The 21,474-nt window shown below is 36.0% G+C and overlaps 1 protein-coding gene across 1 annotated transcript in view; it reads right to left on the bottom strand.

Annotated features, from left to right (window-relative positions):
• Nucleotides 1-19,341, bottom strand: part of TNFRSF19 (TNF receptor superfamily member 19) — a 44,038-nt gene extending 24,697 nt beyond the window's left edge. Inside the window, exons 1-4 of the mRNA XM_054388797.1 lie at nt 19,276-19,341; nt 17,725-17,835; nt 6,867-7,045; nt 3,658-3,743 (exon numbers count right to left, since the gene is read on the bottom strand). Coding sequence (XP_054244772.1) covers nt 3,658-3,743; nt 6,867-7,045; nt 17,725-17,835; nt 19,276-19,341 — 442 coding nt within the window. The remainder of the gene's footprint in view (nt 1-3,657; nt 3,744-6,866; nt 7,046-17,724; nt 17,836-19,275) is intronic.
• Nucleotides 19,342-21,474: the final 2,133 nt, after the last annotated feature.

Below are 21,474 nucleotides of genomic sequence, written 5' to 3'. Positions count from 1 at the left end.
ATCTTATGACAAAAAAAAAAAAAAGAAGAATGGTTCTTAATGGTTTTTGTTGTTGATTTGGGATTTTTTGTTTGTTTGGGGGATTTTTGGTTTTTGTTAGTTGTTTTTTTTCTATTTGCCAAGTTAGCCTAACTGAAAACACAATGCTTGCTCAAATAAAGCTTTAGTATTTTGGAAAAATCTAATCTTTACCCCCAGCCTTTCCCACCTCTCTCTTTCACGTGTGTCGTTACCACAAGTGTTTTGGGGATTAATGAACTCATCAGATTGGAAAATAACCTAAAGAAGAAAGGTTTTTTTGGTTTGTTTTTTTTTTTAAGATAAATAAATAAATATCATAGATAGATTCGCAGTCTGCCTCACTGCAGAGTTTCATTAATAGTTTAAGCATAACCACTGGGGCAGCACAACAGTGGCCTGAGCAGGCAGGAGAGTGAACTCTGCAAGTATAAATTGATGCTGAGAAAAACTGCACCATATCTACACGACTCTTTCTCTGTTGAACAGATGCCAGTGTGGGACACTACCGAAATTACATTTTTCATTGGTTGGATTTCCCAATTCAAAGGACTCGTTTTCTGTCATTCAGCTGAGAAACAAAAGCCTTCAGGTGAGAAAAGTGAACATTTAAGAAACATGCTTTAATTTCTAATGTAATGTCTAGATGCTGACCCTATATACAGGATTGATATTTGCAGCTTATTTGAACTAAGAAAATTAAAATTTAACTATATCATTGTATATTTAATTTTCTGACATCCTAAAAACACACAGAAGTTATTGTGTCCCTTTTAAAGTTTACACAAAGGTGATAGTAATTCTCCTGACCTCCAATACTCTCTTTACTTGTTCATTATAGAATCCTTTTAACTTTGCCTCTAGCACTTCACAAACTCACTTTTTCATGAGTAAATATTTAAACCAGATCTGTTTTAAAACGTCTACAGAAAGAAAGAAGATAAAAGCAAGTATTTAGATTTATAGCTAACCAGGTAATAATCAACTGCTACTAGTGCTGAAAGAACTTCATCTATGTCTCAGCTTTAACATGAACCCTCAGTCCAGGTAGGGGGGTTGTGTGCCTCTGTGCCCTTTTGGTAGTATTCTTAAGCAAACAAAAGATTGCCACACACCTCGCAGGACAATTAATTCATTGAAACAGGACATTTAATTTTTTCCTTTTCATCTGTAATATGTTAGCTGCGCTAATATTTGACTTTCTGCTTCACAGTGGAAAGAAAAAAAGGATAAGAAAGGCAGAGAATTAAAACTTAGTCCTCTGTTCACCGAGAACTTGCCCCATACACCTAATGGTTTGTCTGCATTTAACTTCAAGTAACGCAGTCTTAAACTTCTTAACTATAAAAATATATTCATTCTTGAAATAAGTAGCAAACATTTTCAGCATTAGATAAAAAAGGTTGCTTTCACCATTATTTATATTACCTTCTAACATCATGGTTTTGACTGAAGCCTTAAAACTATGATCTCACCTAATGATGTTAAGTAAAACTCAAACAGATTTCAGTCCATTTACCTACTGTTGTAGGAATAACTTCCTAGGCTGCCTTGAAGCAGGCATGTACACCCTTCTAAACTGACACATCTTATGCTACAGACCTGAAGAATCAAATATATGGATTTGAACAAAAGCCTTCTGAAAACCACATTGACATAAGGCAATCCTACTTCACAGTAGGATTTTGTTATTTAATTAGTATGTAAATAAAGAACATTTTAATGATTTCAAACATTTTAGCATTGCTTCTGTAAAAGGTGTAAATACTTGCCAGTTCTCAGAACCTGACAACAGAAATTCGAAAACAAGCAATTGTTAACACTTCTGTTTTTTAGACAAAGGCTTTGTCACAGTCATGAGATTAGGGAACAAAAAAATTCTCTAATCTGGATTTACCATTGTGCCAGAGAAAATGCTCTTTTCCATGAGGCACTACTGCCCACTTAAAATTAGTAGCAGCTTCCTAACAGCTCAATTTAGTATCTAAACTTAGCCTCACTTACAAAAGCCAAATCACTGTAAACCAAACAATTCCAAGTTATTTCAGAAGACTTAGTAACCATTCTTTCACCATCTTTCAAAGACCAACATCTGTGATTTCAGAAAAGATGGAAATACATGAATCACTAACTACAGTCAAAGTGGAAAGATAAAGGAGGCAATTTTTTCTTCCCTGTCTTTGATTGTGCAAGAGAGCAGAAATCATGCTGGAACAGCAGGCTTTCTTAGACGGGAACAAACAAGAAAGATGGGAAAATGCATAAAATTAAGAAGCAAATCACAGAATAATACTGTTGCACTTTGGATTTCACTGACTTTTTTTGAAGAACATAATACTTAAATTGATAACTCTATTAAAAAGTGTATATATGAAGTTGCCTGGCTTCAAACTCTGTCTAGAAATACCTTCTGCAGCTCAGAGGTACATAATGGAGCTCTCTCAAACTGTAAAACAAATGCAGAGAAACCCAAATTTATAAAAGGTTTCGCTATTAACAATATTGTGTGACAAATCTGGATTTGTAAACTTATGTTCCAGAGGACATTAAAACTAGGATAGAATTCAACCAGAGAAGTTTGGCTCATTTGAAAAATGACTATCTAAGCAATTCCTGACATGCTGAAAAACCTTATTTCATTAAAATTACTAAAATATAAAACTTTCTAGAAGTTTGATTTTCATACCCAATAGCATATTTGCTGTATTTATTTAGTCTTCCTTTTTAAAATCATGCTAAGAGACAGCATGTCCTTATTAAAGTAGCATGACGCATTTCAGAAACTTGACGATTCCTTCTTTCTATGAACATGTGTTTGTGTTTGGAATAAGGGAAAAGCAGCCCTCCCAAAACATAACTTCACAGTTGCAGAAACAAACAAGTAAACACAAGGTTTTTTCTCCAGATCATGTTGGATCCCTTCTGTTTTTCATATTATAAAAGTAGACAGAAATAAATGCAAGAATAATTTGCTCCCTTATTGAGTTAAAATTTTGATAGGGTGTAGACCATCAGCAGTCTTGGAAGTAGTAAAAAGGCTTCTGTAGTAGTGAAATGAAGAGATTCTCTCCTTTTACAGAGATTCTTGTCCTCTCATTGGCCAAAAACAGAGAAAGTGATTATTCATTTCCTTCTTATTGTATATAGTTCTATAAAGATATTTATCTATACTGTTCTCTCTCACTGTAACCTTAGTTAAAAAGTTATTTTTAAATGTATCAACAAATTTCTTCTCTTGGGTGTCAGGAAAGAATTCATACTCAATGAGACCTACTTGATAGTAGTTAGAGGGTCTAGGAAGGCTACCTCTCTTCTGGCATTAACACAAAACAGAAATTAAAATTAATATGACAACATTGGAAGTGGACTTGAGGCTCCCTTATCATATGTTATGACAGGAATGTTTACCCTCAAGTGACTGGTCATATGAGAAAACTTTGCAGTGGGACCTGCTGAACTGTATTAACAAAACCATTTACTAATAAGAAAATAAGCCTTTAAAAGAATCCTTCATAACTGTAATTTTTTTGCCAAGCTTTCAAGTTAAAACAGAAGACATTCTATAATTTAAAAAAAAATTAAAAAAAAAAAAGAGAGAAGAAGTGAATCCCTCTTCAACAGAAAGAAAAGAGCACTTACAGTGAGGTTCATAGGGAGGAGGAGGATCACCACAAGGAACACACTCCATGTCTTGAAAGCCTCCAAGCTTGGTCTTCCTATAAAACCTAGAACATAAATGAATGCAAACACAGTTAATCAAACCCAATTATTTTTCCTCACAACCTTAATTAGGTGTTTTAACAAAATCCTCTGTACTGCAAACTTTTTTTTTGTCATTCTGTGCCCCAATGCAAACCATCAGGTAGTAGAAGAAAATAAAAGTAAACAAAAGTACATTAGATATTAATAGAACTCTAGATCTAAAGTAAATTAAAGAAAAGTTCTAAATCTGTTAGTCCAAATGCAGTCAGTATAACCTTATATTCACATAAGAAATACATACTTCTGGAGATTTCTGGCAGAAATCAATATCCTGTTTTTCATTTACATTATGCAAGCTTAAATGTTTAAAAAATTCAAAAGCAAACTGATAAATCGACACAACCCTCCTGAAAGAAACAAGATATTACAAGGCAATTATCACCACTAAATATATATAATGGGTCAGATCCATTTCTAGTTAAAATCCCTAAGATACCCTCTAGCTCAGAGGAAAAAAAAAAAGAGGGGGAGAAAACAAACCAAACCAAAGTTGTCAGATGCTGTGTGGCAAAATCTTTGGAAAATACAATTATTTTGGTATTTTTGTAGAACACCAAAACCATAAAAGTGGTGTTTCAGAACTGTTTTAACAAACCAACTTTGACTTTTCCTTCTCCAGGAAGACCTTCACTACCAACCAAAATTACAAGGTCTATAGACTGCGAATGCAAATTAAAAAAGTGACCACATAAAACCCAATCCACATTACCCAATTCTCCACTTTATTTTCATATTCTCACTTAGATGTGTCTGCTTTAAAAATTCCACATAGTGAGAATTTCAAAGCATGAAAAAATGGATATTGCAAACAAAAGTATCAGTTAGATGGTCTAGATAAGTAATAGCAATGGGAGGACATAAGCAATATTGGTGAACAATAAAAGAAAACAAAAGCTAACCAGTCAGCTACTCATTCTTAAATAAAATAATGCAAAACCATTAAAAAAAAAAAAAAAGCAATCTTATCCAAAGAAACTTTCTATTCTCAAGATTGTTCAAGAAATTTACTATTAAGTACTATTTACTTTACAATACTATTTACTATTGAAGAGCTTACTGCCTACAGCCACAGAGAGAAGCCTACACTCCTAAACCAAGGAACAAGAGCCATACCAAATGAAAAAGTGGAACTTTAAAGTGTTACAATTCAAATTTGTGCAAGTATGACATCCTCTACAGAACTTCTCTACAACAGCTCGCTAATCAAGAGATCTCGTCTGTCATTCAGCCACCAGTACTAAGCCAGAATCAATAGCTGTGGTTTGCTCAAGATGAGTGTGTGAATTGTCTTCTGTAGTTCAATTTTACTGATGTTCAGTTATGAATACTGAAATGCCATTACACAATGAAGACTATCAGCTTTCCACCTGCTCAAGAAACCCACTCTTTAACAATGTGAACAGAAAGATTCATAGACTGAAGACTTACTGCATTAAATGTGTTATGATTTGGTTTTAGTTGACATGCTCACTGTAGTGTTTTGAAGCTGAACAATAGGGAACGGAATGTTGGAAACCCACGCAAAACAAACGTGATTGTGGAGAGGCAAAACATCAGCTAAACCATTTGGTTTGTCTAGCTAATATCCTCCACTTGCTTAGGCAGCATCTAAACTGATGGACAGGTACAAGTGGTGGTGTGTTCTACAGTTCTATTTCTCAAAACATCCAGATCCAATGATCTGTGACTCCCCTACCCATGACTTCCTGTTCTCATGTTTCCAACTTTCCTGACACGAAATGCAGGTCGTGGTAATAGTTCTCATTTTAACACATATTCAACAAATGTATCTAGAGTACCTTCTAAGAATTCCCAGGTCCTTCAGTTTAGATTTACTCTTAATTCATGTTTTATTCTGGCTTGGTTTTTGTTAGTTTTTTCTAAGTTTAGCTTGTATTATTTAATATCACAAGAAGAAAATTTTCTTACTACTGACAGCCAAATAAGCTCTACAATACATATATATCACTATGCAGTAAGAGCATGAATCAATCCACCATGTGGCTGCATGTAGTATCAAAAGTGGCTGTAAAACCTAATGCCTGGGGCTGCACCTGTATAACTTCCACTAACATTAGTTACTAAAGCTTTACTAAGTTCTTTTAAATTCTGAGTTAAAATAACTGTAGGAGCTTCAACAGCCTTCATGTATTTGATAGCTGGTATTAACAAAAATATAAAAAAATACAGTAACATGACTGAGAAATATACAGGAAACAAATGTATGAACTTTTAAACATCTCTGAAATACATACTCTGAAAATACTAAGGCTGTAACACCTGCAAATCAGTTCTCATAACCAGCTCTACCAATTAAAACTACCACTCTGTAATTCAAAATAGCATCAGAAATGCCTTTTAATAAATCCACAGCAGGTATATAGAATAGTAGAACCTGGCTACAATGTAAAGAATGCCTTTTGGAGATCTTAACACTTCATACTACAGAGAATATTAGCAACAGAGAACTGGGAAGACTGGACAACAAACTAAGGTCTTGATTTCTAACAGCAGTTTCAGTGAGTCTCCCCACCATTATAATTTATTCCAAAATAATTATGTATGATTCTCAGCCAGGATCATGCTCTACAATTCTACCAATACGATGAAGAAAATTCAACATCATAATTGACTATCACTAGTTTTTAGACCAAAAGTAGCGGTGGTCAATTAAACTCTTGAATTTTCTTCATCATATTGTAAAAAACAAAACAAGGAAATAATGTGATCAGTCTTCAAGAAGATAACTGTTTTCAAATGTTTAATACTTTATAACAATGAAATAAGTCAGCAGTAACACTCAATATTTTTGAAGTGTTTTGCTCAGACACTGCATTGAAAATACTCTCCTAAATCAGGCAGGTAATTATCAAACCATTTTTATAGATGAAATAATTAAGACTGCAATTTTAAAAATTACATGCTCAGATCATACACTAAATTGTTGGCAAGGCCAAGATTAGAATGTAAAACCTTCATATATACATAAAGGATACAAACATTTATCTGGAAAACATGAACAAGCAAACAGCAATGCAAATTAGTTTTTAATTTGTTCAAGCTGTCATCTTCAGAAAAGGACTTACCCTGGTAAACAGTCTCCACATAGTGCATTGCTGGTGGCAGAACAGTTGGCCTTCTGAAACCGGTTAACTAATGCACAATCCAGACAAGGCTTGCACTTCTGAAAGCCCCAATCTTCCTTGAATCTGTTTGGCCTGCATGTCATGCACTGTGCATCCTCCCCATATCCAAAGCCGCATTCCTGTAGGGATTAACAAGCAGTAGCAAGCTATTCAGCCACTGAAAGCGTGAACAAGAAGAGAATGTTGGGATAAAATGAAGACCTAGTGTAATTATTACCGAGAGTAGATCTTTCTAGAGACAAAAGCCATCCTTTCAGCAAGTTCAAATGTGTCTTCCACTGCTAATAATCTCCCTTACTTGTATAACTAATACTTAGTCATCCACTTTATTCATGAAACCACTGTGCATTTGAATGATAAAGGGCTTCAAGGACTCCCACAGTTTCATTATTGCTAGCTTATGGCAGAATTATTGAGCTGTCTGTTTTTAAATTAGGTCAGTCATGTGAAAGTGCAGAAACTGGGACAAGTGAAGTATAAAGGCACTTACTCAGTTACAAAAACAGCAAAGCAGCACTTTGATATTAAGGTTCATAGCTAAAGTGAACAAAGTTAATTGCCAAAGAGAGTGAACCGATCTTCAAAGGCTTAGAATTTCTGTTACCAAATAAAACAGAGCTGGTTAATGACCATTAGCTAGGCATGAAACATTGCTTAGCCACTAAGAATTTCAGAAACTCAATCTGCTCCACTTCTAACAGTTCTAAAAGTGCTGGAAAAGTTTAATAGCTCTGTAGAACACAGGGAATCATGGTATTTTACTACACAAGGAGTATGATTATTGGTTATTTACCCCAAATTTAGCTCTTTGAAGAAAGTATTTCCATTCATTTGCAAAAAGACATCTAATACACCTGACAGGTTGCAAAGAGAAATACTTCAGTCAATAATATGTAATAGTTCAGGGACTAAATTCTACAAAATGGCTATCAAGAACTATGAATTTATTTCAGTTTTATGTCACTATTTCTTACAGCTGAAGTTACTAGGAGTTGTTATTCCATTTTCTTATCTGAATAGTAGAATAAGATTTCTGCAGAACTTTTTAGTTAGATTTGATGCATTAGTGACACTACAACACACAAGAGGAATACAATAAATTGCTGGGAAAGACATCCTGGGAGAAGAGTAGGTGGGAAAAGCACAATGTGGGCACCTCCTTCTCCAGTATGCAGCCTCAGTGGAAGATCAAGGCATCTTCCCAGTGGGAAAACTAGGAAATCTTTAACTGGGGCAACCTAAGTGAGGGTTTCCACCAATTACTCCCACTAAACATACATATTTGATGCATATAAATAACTTTTTCCAGTCACCCACCTAAGCAAATCTGCTGCAGTAAAGAAAAGACTTTCTCAGTGCAAAACCTTGGAAAACATCTATGGAATAAACTTTGTGATTGGGTTGTCTAATATGTATTTCATAGTGCCTCTAACTTGCAGTAATAAAGTAACAATAAACAACATCAGATGCATTTTTCTAGCCATTCTAAAAATTTTCAATTACTTTTTTTTGCTTGTTAAGAGTATCTTCACTGACTTCTCAAGAAGACCAAGTACTTAAGTACACAGAAAATCTACAATTCTTAAGAAAGCAACAGCAAAAATGTGTTCTGTGTCTCTAGATCCAGGTAATTTAAAATACATTTTAATTGTCATTGCTGTTGGATTTTTTAGGTATGTTGTTTTTTGGGTTTTAGCTGAAATGTAGTTTCCTACTATTGACTATTATTCAGATTAAGGAGCACTCAGGCAAATCGTTGCACTTAGTAATAACTGAACAACAACAACAAAAAGGAGCATATTACAGTTTCATGCACACACGCTCTTCCTGTGAGATCCTGACCCTGACAAAGCTGGTAGACAAAAGGAGATAAATATTTCTTTCTTTTTTTTTCTTAAACTTATTTCAGCCACAGAACATGCTTTACCATTTTAAAACTACCAGTTTCTGCTATGAATCAATGCCGAAACAATGAACTTTCTAGCAGTTCTATTTTATGACACTTAGAAGTATTGTGTCTACTTTTACACTCCACTTATGCAACTCTGAGACTGTATACAAAATTACATAATTACCACAGGTAACTGTAACCAGATTGACTTCTGCTCAGACATTTTGCTCTTTCTAGGTCTAAATAAACTTTTTCATTTAATTTCATTATTCCTTAGCATAGTCTAAAATATCTACTCTTTACTCTATTTAAATCATCCAAACAGTAGTGTTAAAGGTTATATTACATAGCTCATTAAGGCCATGTATATTCAGATCTTTTGATAAATCACTTGGAATTAGTCCCTCCAAAGTCCTAGTAAACTTTCAAATATAAGGCTTAAATTAACTTAATTATAAGTTCTCCTTTCCAGACTACCTTTGAAGTTTCTGATCAAAACCAAACAAACATCAGGAAATAAAGTTAGAATTAAATGCCTTCAACTCATTGGCCCAAACTACCAAAGCTTGAGCAATTTGCTTCTAGCTTTCAGGTCTGTTTTGCTATAGTTGGATGCATGAACACATTTTAGAGGTCCTTTGTAACATGGAATTATTTACTTTAAAGTTATAAACACGGTGTATGAAATACAAAGAAATCTTTGGCCCAAAGAATTTAGTCTCCAGTCTTTTCAAAGATGACTTCCAAGTCCTTCCTAGAAATTCTGCAGATGTAATCCATAACAACTTCAACTTCATGTATGTGCTTTTTATGTTCACATAAAATTTGAGGTAGCTGGCTGCCTGGCAGGTGCAAATAAATAGTTAAACTTGTAAAACAGGCAGAACTTCAAATATTTCTGTACTCATAAGTAACCACATTCTGAAAGATACGATTTAGACCCTTTGAAATCTTGGACTTTAGAATTTAGCAATCCAGCAAAGATATAAACCATCGACTGTTCATGTGCAAAACTGATGTGTATCAGTTTTCTTGGTGCTCTATTTACTAAGTTGTCATTATACAGCTGATGAAATCTGAATAGTTCCCAACTCCTCTCACCCCTTCCATCCTCCCACTCATAGTTTTAAAAGACAGCTCATCTCCTGTGGCAGTTCACTTCAGGACTGCAGAAGAGAAAACTTACAATCTCAATTTGTTACATTTAAAAAAAAAACAACAACATTTTGTGCAGAAAAAAAAGCATGAGTAAATATATATACTTGTATCTCCTACAGTGTAGTATACTACAGAGTGCAAGCTCTTAAAACCACAATACTGATTCAGAAAATTAATTTTTAAAACCTCTCCAAATTCAAATGCACTTCTACCTCCTGGACACTTGTCCAGCTTTCACTATCAAGGTATTGTGACATCTCATTAGCTTTAATGTATGCATCCCCAGCACAACTTTGTTTAGAAGTGGGTTTCACTAAGGCATCAAAGGAGATGACTGGTCAAGGCCACCTAGGAAACTGCAGTAAATTAACTCACAATTTAGTTTCAAGATAAAAAATATTAAATGCATGCAATACTACAGACACCTCTGAAAGGATTACCTTGGCAGCATTAACATTTTCTTTCCATGTATACTAGCCAAACACTGAAGCAGACAGAATGCCCAAACGTATAGCAGACTATAGAGAGTAATAGAGTTAGGTGGTATGGTTTTTCCCTAAAAGTTGAATGCAACACAGAAAATAAATGAGCACTAAATTAGATTTTAAATATTTTTTCAATTAAAATAACCTCAAATTTAATAAAAAAAATGCTGTCTGGCATTATTAAGATCATAATCTGCAAGTACATTTTAGAATTTGTTTCTGGCTCCACTGATTATCCACAACTTAAATGTCCCTAGACAGTACAGCACAGAGAGGTTCCACTCAGGCTCTGATGTTTACAAGAATATTTGTATCTTCTCAAGAAAAAACTCTCAAGTTGATGTTAGGTCACGTAACAGGTTGCAACAGTACACTGGTGCAGGGAAACATAGTTTTTAGTAATACCTTTGAATATATAGCACTCAGTTTTAGCTTCCAAAGCACCATAAGGCTGTGAATCTGTCTCATATAAACCTCAATGATCAGCTGTATCTATCGGCAGAAGTCTGATCAGGACAGGCTGCTACAGCATGCTGCAAGCATGTCTGACCTAACTGCTGTGGCAAAGTGCAAAGTTAGTTTCAGAAGTTTTATGCTCAGCGTTTAAGATTTAACATGCCTACATGCAGCTGCTCCAGCTTCCAGGAGACTGACACAGAAACGTGTTAGCCTCTCTTGAGCAAGAGATAGAGCAGGTTTCCTCACAGCAATCTCACTTGCTTTGAAGTTATAGTGACTACTAAACATGGTAGCATAAACTCTCAGTAACTTCACTGGGACATGTCAGACAGCACTTCAGCGTTCATGTTCTGTATGAGGACTGTTACATTTAGTAGTACCTTCTAATAGTACCTCCTGTTTACTTCACAACTTCTGTTCTGAGCCCAGATGCAGGTCTCCATCATACACCTGGTGCAAGAAGCGATTTATAATACACAGTCCAGCCTTAGCAACCATCAAGCTTCCTCCATCTCACAGAAGAAGTCTCTTGGTGACAGTATTTATCATCATGTATTTGGTGGCAATACTGGCTTAAGGCACTCCGTTTCATCTCTGCATTTTCTTTCTTGTCATACATTGTTTTCAACGGTATTGACACAGCTGGTTATGTGGTTGAGCTATAAATCTGACCATGGGACTGATCCAGGTTAAAATTTATTTGTTTGATAGTACACCCTAAAGACTACTGTATCAGCATTGCTGCACAGGTAGGGCATTGTGGGAAAATATTATTATTGCCACAACTGTCATTTCCATGTTTCTGAGCTACAGCCTCAAATGTTGACATAAACAGCCTAGAATTGTAGTTAAAGTTCAGACTTGCAATATAAGCTTGATTTGGGTTTAAAAAAAAAAAAACAAAACTAGGATAGCTGAAAAGCAATCTGTATCTAAGCATCATTAAGCTACAGAGAGTGACAATTTATTTATTAATTTTAAAAAGCAAGCATATTATTGTGAAATAACTGTACTACAACATTTACAGGAAAAGGCTGAACCCCAAACTATCTCCGTTTACTTTTTCTGCATTAATTGTGATTTACACACATTTAAATTATATATGAGGTTTGACTGATACAGAAACACATTACTATTAATACAGGACAAAAAAGGCTCTTATTATTAAGCCACACTAATGACTACTCAGGCACTGGCAGCTTGAAGCCACTTAGGGAATGAAAGATATTAAACCACTTGCTTAACTACAAGATCCTTTGCTTCCCTCTAAATGAATGAGAGATGAAATAATATGAAACGAGCCCTATGAAGCAAACAATACCTTCTGAACTCATATAATCATTTTAGTCTCCTACCACAGAAGAAAGCACTGTTTAAAAAACCCCCAACAAAAAACAGACAAAACACAACTCTAAACAAACCCCCACATGCTCCAAAGCAAGCAGTGGTTCAAAGGCTTTGCAAACATTATGAAGGACATGTTTATGAGAAGGAAAGGTTATATATAGATTTTTCTTCTTAAAAAAAATGGACAAATAGAAGCAAAGAGGAGAAACAGCTTTCACTCCCTTTGCCATCAATGCTGAGTTATTGATACAATAACGAAGTTGGCTTGCTTATGATGGCAATATGTTGAAAGTACTTTATAGAAAATGCAATCAACATAAGTGATCAATGGACTTTAGTGCTAAGTTAATGCAACATCTGCAGTGCTTATGTTAGAACAGTTGACAGGGAATCAGAAAAATTGAGGGTGTACTATTTTTTCTTATTTTAAGGACGAAATAATTACTTCACAAACATGCTTGAAAAAGTGAGCCCCACTAAACTGCAACAGCAAAAGCTGAAAAGAATAATCTAGAGTTGGAAGTAGTTACATGAAATAAGGCTTGGGGTTTTGTTGTTGTGGCAGTTTTGTTTGTTTCATGCTATAAAGGTGTCTGCTTATCTTTGCTGACAGGAAGTTCAAGCCAATAGACTGAGCACTAGTTTCCAACTAAAACACTTGTCATAGAATTATGGAATGGCCCAAGTTGGAAGGAACCTTGAGAGAACATCTGGTCCAACCTTTCATGGGACAGAGAGCTGAGCCGATCTGATCCAGCACCTTGTTTAATTGCATTCTAAAATCCTCCAGGGACAGGGGCTCTACCACGTTCCTGGGGAGGTTTTCCAGTGAATAGTTCATTGTAGAGTTCACTGTAAATAATTTCTTTATCATATAGAGATTAAACTTGTCTCCTGGTACAACTTCCATCTGTTGCCCCTTGTCTTGTCTATGTGTTGCACTGTGAAAAGCAAGCCTCCATCCCTCTGTTGGACTCTGTGGCCTCTGTATACTCCGCCAAAAACTTCCTGCAGTACCATAGGGGCAAGTTAATTTCTGAGGGTGTCATGTATTGAATAAGAAAAGGCAACAGCATCTCCCTAACTCAGAAAGTTATTGTGAAGTGCTCACATATTATAGCAACAAAGGTCATATATATAACTTCATAGTTGTAAAAAAGTATATATACACATACACACACCCCACCCCTACTCTGCAAAGGTAGTATTTTGTTCTGCACATTTATCCATACTGTTCATGCAAGTCTGTGGTATTTCTGAGTGTATTTGGTGACATGGGAACAGAATGGACTGTTACATAGAAACTGATTTAATTGGGTTTTAACCATACTTTAAGTCACCTGTGCAGCCTGTATTAAGATTCTTAAGCCTAAGATTTACATGTCACTGTCTTTCCTTAAGTGTTTGCTTAACTGGGTTTTATAAATCCACAATAAAAATACTACTGAAATTTAAAAAACAAAACAAAACACAAACCCAAACAAACATATAACAATTAAGTGACATTTTGGTTTTGATGTACATAATGCACTGACAAAGGCAAAAGGAAGAAAGTACATGTACAAATGTACTAAATCCTCTAAACTAGTTGCTGGTCAATTCAGTGGCAATATATTTAATTCATTGTACCCATCTGTACCATAGTATTTATCTTCATTTTTATCTTGAGAACTTCAAATTTCCTTGCACAGTGTTTCTATGAAACACTACTCTACTATGAACAGTACTTAGTTTTTGAAAGGAACACAGTTCCTATTTGTGTATAGTCAGTAATAACAAGACAGAAATCTACATGTCTAGATAACCAAGGTGAAGTAATTTCTCATAAATAAGAGTGAAGCAAGAGCTCTATGGTCCTTGACAATGGATCTGCCTGCTTCAGCTTCCTCAGCAGTGTAAGTTCTACCTGAACTGAGTTTCAAGAGAATGAAACAGGGACATATTTACATCAGCCACTTATACAGTACACTGATGTATGATCCCATAGCTGGCCTTCTGCATTCAACAATACAGGCTGAGTTTTTTTGTTAGTAACATAAAAAGGAAACCTTTCAGTCTACTGCTTAAAACACTTTGAGGTGAGAACCGAACAGAAATGGAAATTGGACACATTATTTGTTATTATTTGTTATTCAAGTACAGCATAATTACATCATTGCTTTCTCACATGTTGAAGGAAAAAAAAACATCAAGCAAATAAAACTCCCTCTGTGCTGCAAATCACTTCAAGTGTATCATTAAATCCTTTTTTCCTTAGCATTCTGACCTTTGACTTAACATGCTTTGTTGCTTCAAGCTGTAGTTCAGCAAGGCTACACTCAACTGCATTTCATTAACAGCCAAAGCATCACATCCTTTGCCATGATTCAGACAACTGCACCTCTATTTATAAAGGAAATTATGCTTCCATACACAATTATGTTTGAGCAAAATCTAGTTATTTCAGTTCTAGTGTAGCAGCAAAAAATAGTATTTGAAAGCCTCTTAATTCTGAGAGATGTAATTTCCCATACATTGAAATGAACCAAGCATTCATATTTTCAGGAAAACTAGTTCTAAAAATGAGAAATATCAGACTATGAATAAAAATAGTTGAAACAAAAACATACTATGAAGAGTGTACTATTGCAAGCTACAACCTTCCTATTTTAGTTTAGCATTTCTTTACTAAATTGAAAATGTGTTGATTGATGGCATTAATTTTTATGCTTTTGGTTTTTTGACAACTAGGTAAGCAGGCTACATCAGTGCATATAATACTGCTTTAATAGGACCTCTGTTACAGACTGACATATTTATAAGTGCCTTCATAAATTAAAACACCTCCCAGAACCTTTTCAATCCTCAAATTTAAGACCAATCTGAAAACAGCCAACCAAAAAACCAAACCAACAAAACACACACAATAAAACATCCAAACAAAACCACATCCATGCTGTTAGTCATTGTCAAATCTCTACTTCAACCATGTTGTTTGTATGACTAAACCCTAACTAATACTGCCTGACACAGAAAGCAATCCCCATAAAAGTGTGAAACTAACCATTACTGTTAACACACTGAAAACCAGCTACATGGGGTGGAGAGACAGGGAAAAACGTGTCACTCAGTTTCACTAAATCCCTTCAAACCACCCACAAACCACAATACTTCTGCATTTTTTTCAAGAGCTGAATATAGTAAGAAATACAATGCCACAGACAAAGCTTCTTTTTCCCTGTTGTTTAAACACACGTACACACCAGACTTTGTAATGTTTAGTTTTTAAAAAAAATGCAACACTGAATTCCCTCTTAGATATGCATAACATGCCTACAAAAGCAACCCTGAAAATTAAATGTCACTCCTCTTAAATAATATTCTAAATTCTGTCTTTTTCATCCTTTTTACTCTATCAGTAACAAAACCAGAGATTGCCCTTCTATATGCAAAGGCATTGGGCATTGCAGCTAGCTCTCTGGTGTCTTAGGGTCCTAACTATCAGGGATCAATTAGACTGCACTGTTATGTCTAGGCCACAGTTTTACACTCTAACAATGGGCAAGATGTAGATATAGTAGCTGGGGAATGAAGAAAGAGTTGAATGCTTATGCATGAGACCTGTCAGATCTGTTCACCAATCATGATATCACTCTCTTTTTTGCCTGACCCATCTTCATACCTGTAGCATGACACACGTGCTCCCACAAAACGTTCAGTGTCACCGTGATGCATAACTCATTCTGTTGTTTCTCCCACCTCCAATAACTGAGTTAGTGAATCCCTCATGAAGTTCAACAACACCAAGTGCAAGGTCCTACACCTGGCTGGGGCAATCCCAAGCACAAATATAGGCTGGGCAAGGAGTGGCTCAAGAATTGTCTCAAGGAGAAGGACTTGAGGGTGGCAGTTGACAAAAAATTCAATATGAGCTGGAAATGTGTGCTTGCAGCCCAGAAGGCCAACCATATGCTGGACTGCATCAAAAGAAGTGTGACCAGCAGGACAAGGGAGGTGAGACTCTCCCTCTACTCTGCTCTCATGAGACCCAACCTGGAGTACTGTGTCCAGTTCTGGTGTCCCAAAAAGAAGAAGGCCATTGAACTGCTGGAGAAGGTCCAGAGGAGGGCCATAAAGATGATTAGAGGGCTGGAGCACCTCCCCTATGGGGACAAGCCACAACAGCTGGGACTGTTTGACCTGGAGAAAATAAGGCTCTGGGGAGACCTTACAGCATCCTTCCAGTACCTGAAGGGGGCCTACAGGAAAGCTGGGAAGGTCCTTTCCAACCTAAACCATTCTATGATTCTACAAATCCTACCATATACCTTCTTCCCTCCCATTTCAATATCTTCCTTCAATGTTTTCTGCTCTTGTTCATACACAGCACCTACTTTCTCCATGCTGAAGGCAACTAACATCCCTTTTGTGACTTGCATTCAGACTTGGAATTTTGCTGGAAATTTTGCCAAGTCAACTTTATAGTACTACTGTATCCCAGTTCATAACCTCAATCACCATTCACCTTGAATAATTCATTTCTGCACTCCTAAAAACCATACTAGTTCCAAAACTTTTACAGGGATTTGAAGGAGGTGCATGTCTAAAATACAGAACATTTATATAAGACTCAATAATCATCTTTCTTTATACACAATATTAATAAGGATTTCTCATGTGCTGTCTATATATTACCTCGTATTTTTCCGGCCTCAACCTTCTCGGTTACTTCACATAGCATAAAGATATGGATTAGGTTCATAACATTTTTAGTAAGTTGTAAAACAAAAAAATTGAGCCTCATTTGAATCCAGGTTCCCAACACAAAGTGCTCCAACCACTGAGTTAATGAAAACAGAACAATTATCTGTCATCCAGTCACCCTAAGGAAACCTTAGTTCTCACTTGAATCCTATTCTGTGTTTGTGCTTAAGCCCTAACTTTTATTCTAAACCATTCTGTTAAGACAAGTTATTGCATAGATGTTTAAACATAATACATAGTGGCAATGCCACCTAGAATACAGAACTGATTTTGAAAGTTTGCATTGTAAGAATCAAGCCTTCCCTGCCATTTCAGGGGTCTCCAGCAATCGCTATTTTGAAACTTGTACTCTCCTTTACACAGTGAGGTTATTCAGTCTTAATTCCCTGTAGTGCTTTTCCCCTCATTGTAGCACTACCTTTAAAAAAAAAAAATCATTTTAATTTGAACATCCCATACTCAGATCTTCTGATGGTACTGCCTACTGTATTAATGGCATTGTCATTTTCTGAGTGGAGCATTTTACACAAAGAAAACCAGAAAATATGATACTTGAAAAACTGTAGAAAGGTCAAATAGCCCTTCCCCCAACCCCATAAAAAGAAATTTCCAACTAAGTATAGTTATCTATTATAAAATGATACATAAGAATAATATATAAGTAAATGCCTTTATTGGAAACAAAGTAAAACTCAAGAGAGCATTATTTGCTTACCTTCGAGAGTTCCATTCCAGGTCCACACTGCTTGCAGAGGATACAGTTTCCACTGTGGTCCCTAAATTCTTGCTCTCTGCAATCTCCTGTCTCACAAATTACCCTAGTTAGCTTAAAAAGAAAAGAAAGGAAAAGGTAAACATATTGAAGTAATCTATAATTACATACAATTTACATAAACTCTAAATCCAAGAAATAAATTCAAATAACTTTCTTAAGAATAACTTTCAGCGTTATCAAAAACAAATTATGGCAGTGAAAAGTAATTTAATTCCAAATATGGATAAATTGCCTGAATTGTAAAGGTTATCAGTGCTCAGTGACTTGTAAGAATGTTTCAATTCTTAGACGACTTGTTTGATATTTGGCTCTTGTGGAATGTTAAAACATTTAATTGTTTTAACATGAGTTTAAGTTCCTTCACCTTAAACAACACTATGAGAAATGCACATGATCATTTACTAAAGCTACAATTTTCACAGTGGTAAGCTACATAACATTGCATTGTATTGTTGTTTCATTTATTTGTGGTCTTGTAATTTTTCTAGTGACACTATTACAACTGAATACAATCAATTTCTTTAAACATAAATATTTAAATATTTTAAAATAATCACTCAACCTTTTTGGATACTTAAAAAAACCCAACAAACAACACAACAAAACCAAACCCACACCTGTAGGAATACTATTTATTCTAAACTTCACTATCACTTCATATTGAAAGAGACAAATGGAAGACAATCTAATTTCCACCTTCAAAGGCATTTAAGTACATTTTCTGACCAAATCAGAAACTAAGGTTATGAGAAATATCATAAGCCTTAAACACCTCCAGGGATGGGGCCTCAATCCATTCCAGGCTCTCACCACTCTCATGGGGAAGAACTTCTTCCTCACGTCCAGTCTGAATCTCCCCACTTCCAGCTTCATTCCATTCCCCCTAGTCCAATCACTACCTGATAGCCTAAAAAGTCCCTCCCCAGCTTTCTTGTAGGCCCCCTTCAGATACGGGAAGGCCACAATAAGGTCATCTCAGAGCCTTCTCTTCTCCAGACTGAACAGCCCCAACTCTTTCAGTCTGTCCTCATAGGAGAGGTGCTCCAGCCCTCTGATCAACCCTCATGGCCCTTCTCTGGACATGAGACACTTCTGATAGCTATGAGGCATTAATTACCCTTAGCTCTAGAGCTTGCCTCTGCAAGCCAGAGCTGAAGTACACTTAGTAGGCAGCATAATCGTGTGCTATACTATGTTCAGTTGATAAACTGAATGTTCCAAACCCCTAAGCTACTATATTCACCTGTACTCTTTCCTAGTCCTTCTTCCATGAAGGAGCTCACAAGGTAAAATTTTTTCAATTGCATGAGAGGAGTGGCAAGAATTATACAGCTCACTTTTAAAATTGATAAAATGCATATGTAATTCTGCATATTTAGTTTAACACTTTCAGTGTTAGCAGTAATATGTAAGCCAAAAGGCAACATTACTGTGTCCAATATAATCTTAAAAACATGTATCCTGAGGAAAAAAGAAAAACTTTTAACTTACCAAATATGCTAGTAAAATTATAAGCTTCTTCATTTTATCTTCTCCTTGTAATCCTTTAGCATCCATTTCTTACAATCAAGCTTTTCTTTCTAGGAAAATAAAAATAAATAAAATAATAATAACAATAATAAAGCCGCCGTGATATTTTGCAGTGTTGTTTAAACAGCACAAGTCACATGTCTACAACATTTAAAGTCATTCTACATGTTGAACTATGGATCTGTTACTGCCATTGAAATTTTTCAGATGGATTCCTGAACGCTAAACAAACACATGCTTTAAAAAATGTTTTGCAGAAGACAAGGCAATGCACACAAAGTCTCTATAGCCTTATGTCATAAGAGACAGCTATCAATCTGGATCACAGAATATCAGCATTTGTGAATCCCAAATCCTTCACATATCTTTCCCGTTTGCTAGACGCCCAACTGATCAACAGACAAAAATCAGTTTCTTCACATATACCACATATCAGCCAAGACACAGTTGATCATGAGAATGTTCCTTCTGTATTGCAACATGGAGCAGAACGGACTTGCCTAGCAGTTAAAATAACCTCTTTTACATCATTCTGCAGTGAATTGGAGGCATATGCAGGATGTACTTCTACCACTTACCTACAGGATATTAACTTGTAAAGATGTGTTATCATGATTGTTTACGATCTGCTAGGCAAAGACTATTACAGAAGACATTTCCAACAGCATAACCAAATCCCATCCTACCTCGAACAATTTTTATCTCAGAAAGAAGAAAGACCATCCATAAAGCCTTTCACAGAAGTCAGTGCCTTTTAAAAGAAGAGGTAACAAACAAGTGATTTAAAATATATAAAATGGGGAACTATTTGAAACTGCCATGGAAAGGAAGTTTTCATTTGAGATTTGGGGTTTTGGTTTGGTTTTTGGTTTTTTTTTGTATTATTAAAATCAATGAACTGTACCCCCCAATCATTAAGAATATTGTGCTTGGGCAACAGAATTTTTTTTCTGTTTACTTTCCTTTTGTTTATTTGAGGTTTTGTGTTTATTTCTAGTGTCTTACTGTTTGGCTTTGTTAGTTATGTGGAAATGCAAGCGTAACTTTTAGTTCAGAAATATAAACTATGTAGCAGCAATAAGAAGAAAAGAATAAATCAACCCAGCCTACATAACATTCCATTTGAATTTGATTCCATTCCACATATATGACAGTAATAAAATGTCATTGCTTTCAGCCAGGTGAGAAAAACACTCATAGAATTGCTTCAGTTGGGAAAGATCTCTAAGATCATCAAGGCCAACTGTCCACCTAACATCACCATGGTCATTAAACCATGCCCCAAAAAGCCACGTCTACATTTTTTTTAACACCTCCAGGGACTGTGACTCCACCACCTCCCTGGGCAGCCTATTCCAACACCTGACCAATCTTCCAGTAAAGAAATTTTTCCTAATATCCAACCTGAAGTTTCCCTGGCAAACTTCCCATTTCCTCACATTTTGTCACTTGATCATAGAATCACGGAATTGCCTGATTGGGAAAGCCCCAAGATCATTTAGTCCAACCAAACCTAATATTTCCCTGTACACAACTCTGAGACCATGTCCCTCAGCTCCTCATCCAAACATCTTTTAAACACCTCCAGAGATGATGACTCCACCACTTCCCTGGGCAGTCCGTTCCACTGCCCAATGACCAAATTTCAGTGAAGAAATTTTTCTTAATATCTAATCTAAACCTCCCCTGGAGCAGCTTAACATCCTTTCCTCTCATCCTATCATTTGTTACCTGGGAGAAGAGGCTGGTCCCCATCTCATTATGACCTTTCAGGTAGTTGTAGGAAGCAATGAGATCTCCTTTCAACCTCTTCTTCTCCAGACTAAGCAACCCCAACTCTCTCAGCCACTCCTCATAGGACTTGTGTTCAAGACCCCTCACCAGTCTCAGTACCTTTTACTGGACATGTTCCAGCATCTCAATGTCCTTCTTGCAGTGAGGGGCCCAAAACTGAGCACAGTATTCAAGGTGCAACCTCACCAGTGCTGAGCACAGGAGTAAGAGCACTTCCCTAATCCTGCTGGCCACACTATTTCTGATACAAGCCAGGTTGCTGTTGGCCTTCTTGGCCACCTCTGAGCACACTGCTGGCTCAGGCATCTAAAGGTCCTTTTCTGCCAAGCAGCTTTCCAGCCACTCTCCCTCAAGTCTGTAGAGTTA

Source organism: Indicator indicator, chromosome 1 (genome assembly GCF_027791375.1).
Source record: "Indicator indicator isolate 239-I01 chromosome 1, UM_Iind_1.1, whole genome shotgun sequence".
In the NCBI taxonomy this organism is placed as follows: domain Eukaryota; kingdom Metazoa; phylum Chordata; class Aves; order Piciformes; family Indicatoridae; genus Indicator; species Indicator indicator.
Note: the sequence above shows the minus strand (reverse complement) of the source record. Positions and strands in the feature narration are given on the sequence as shown.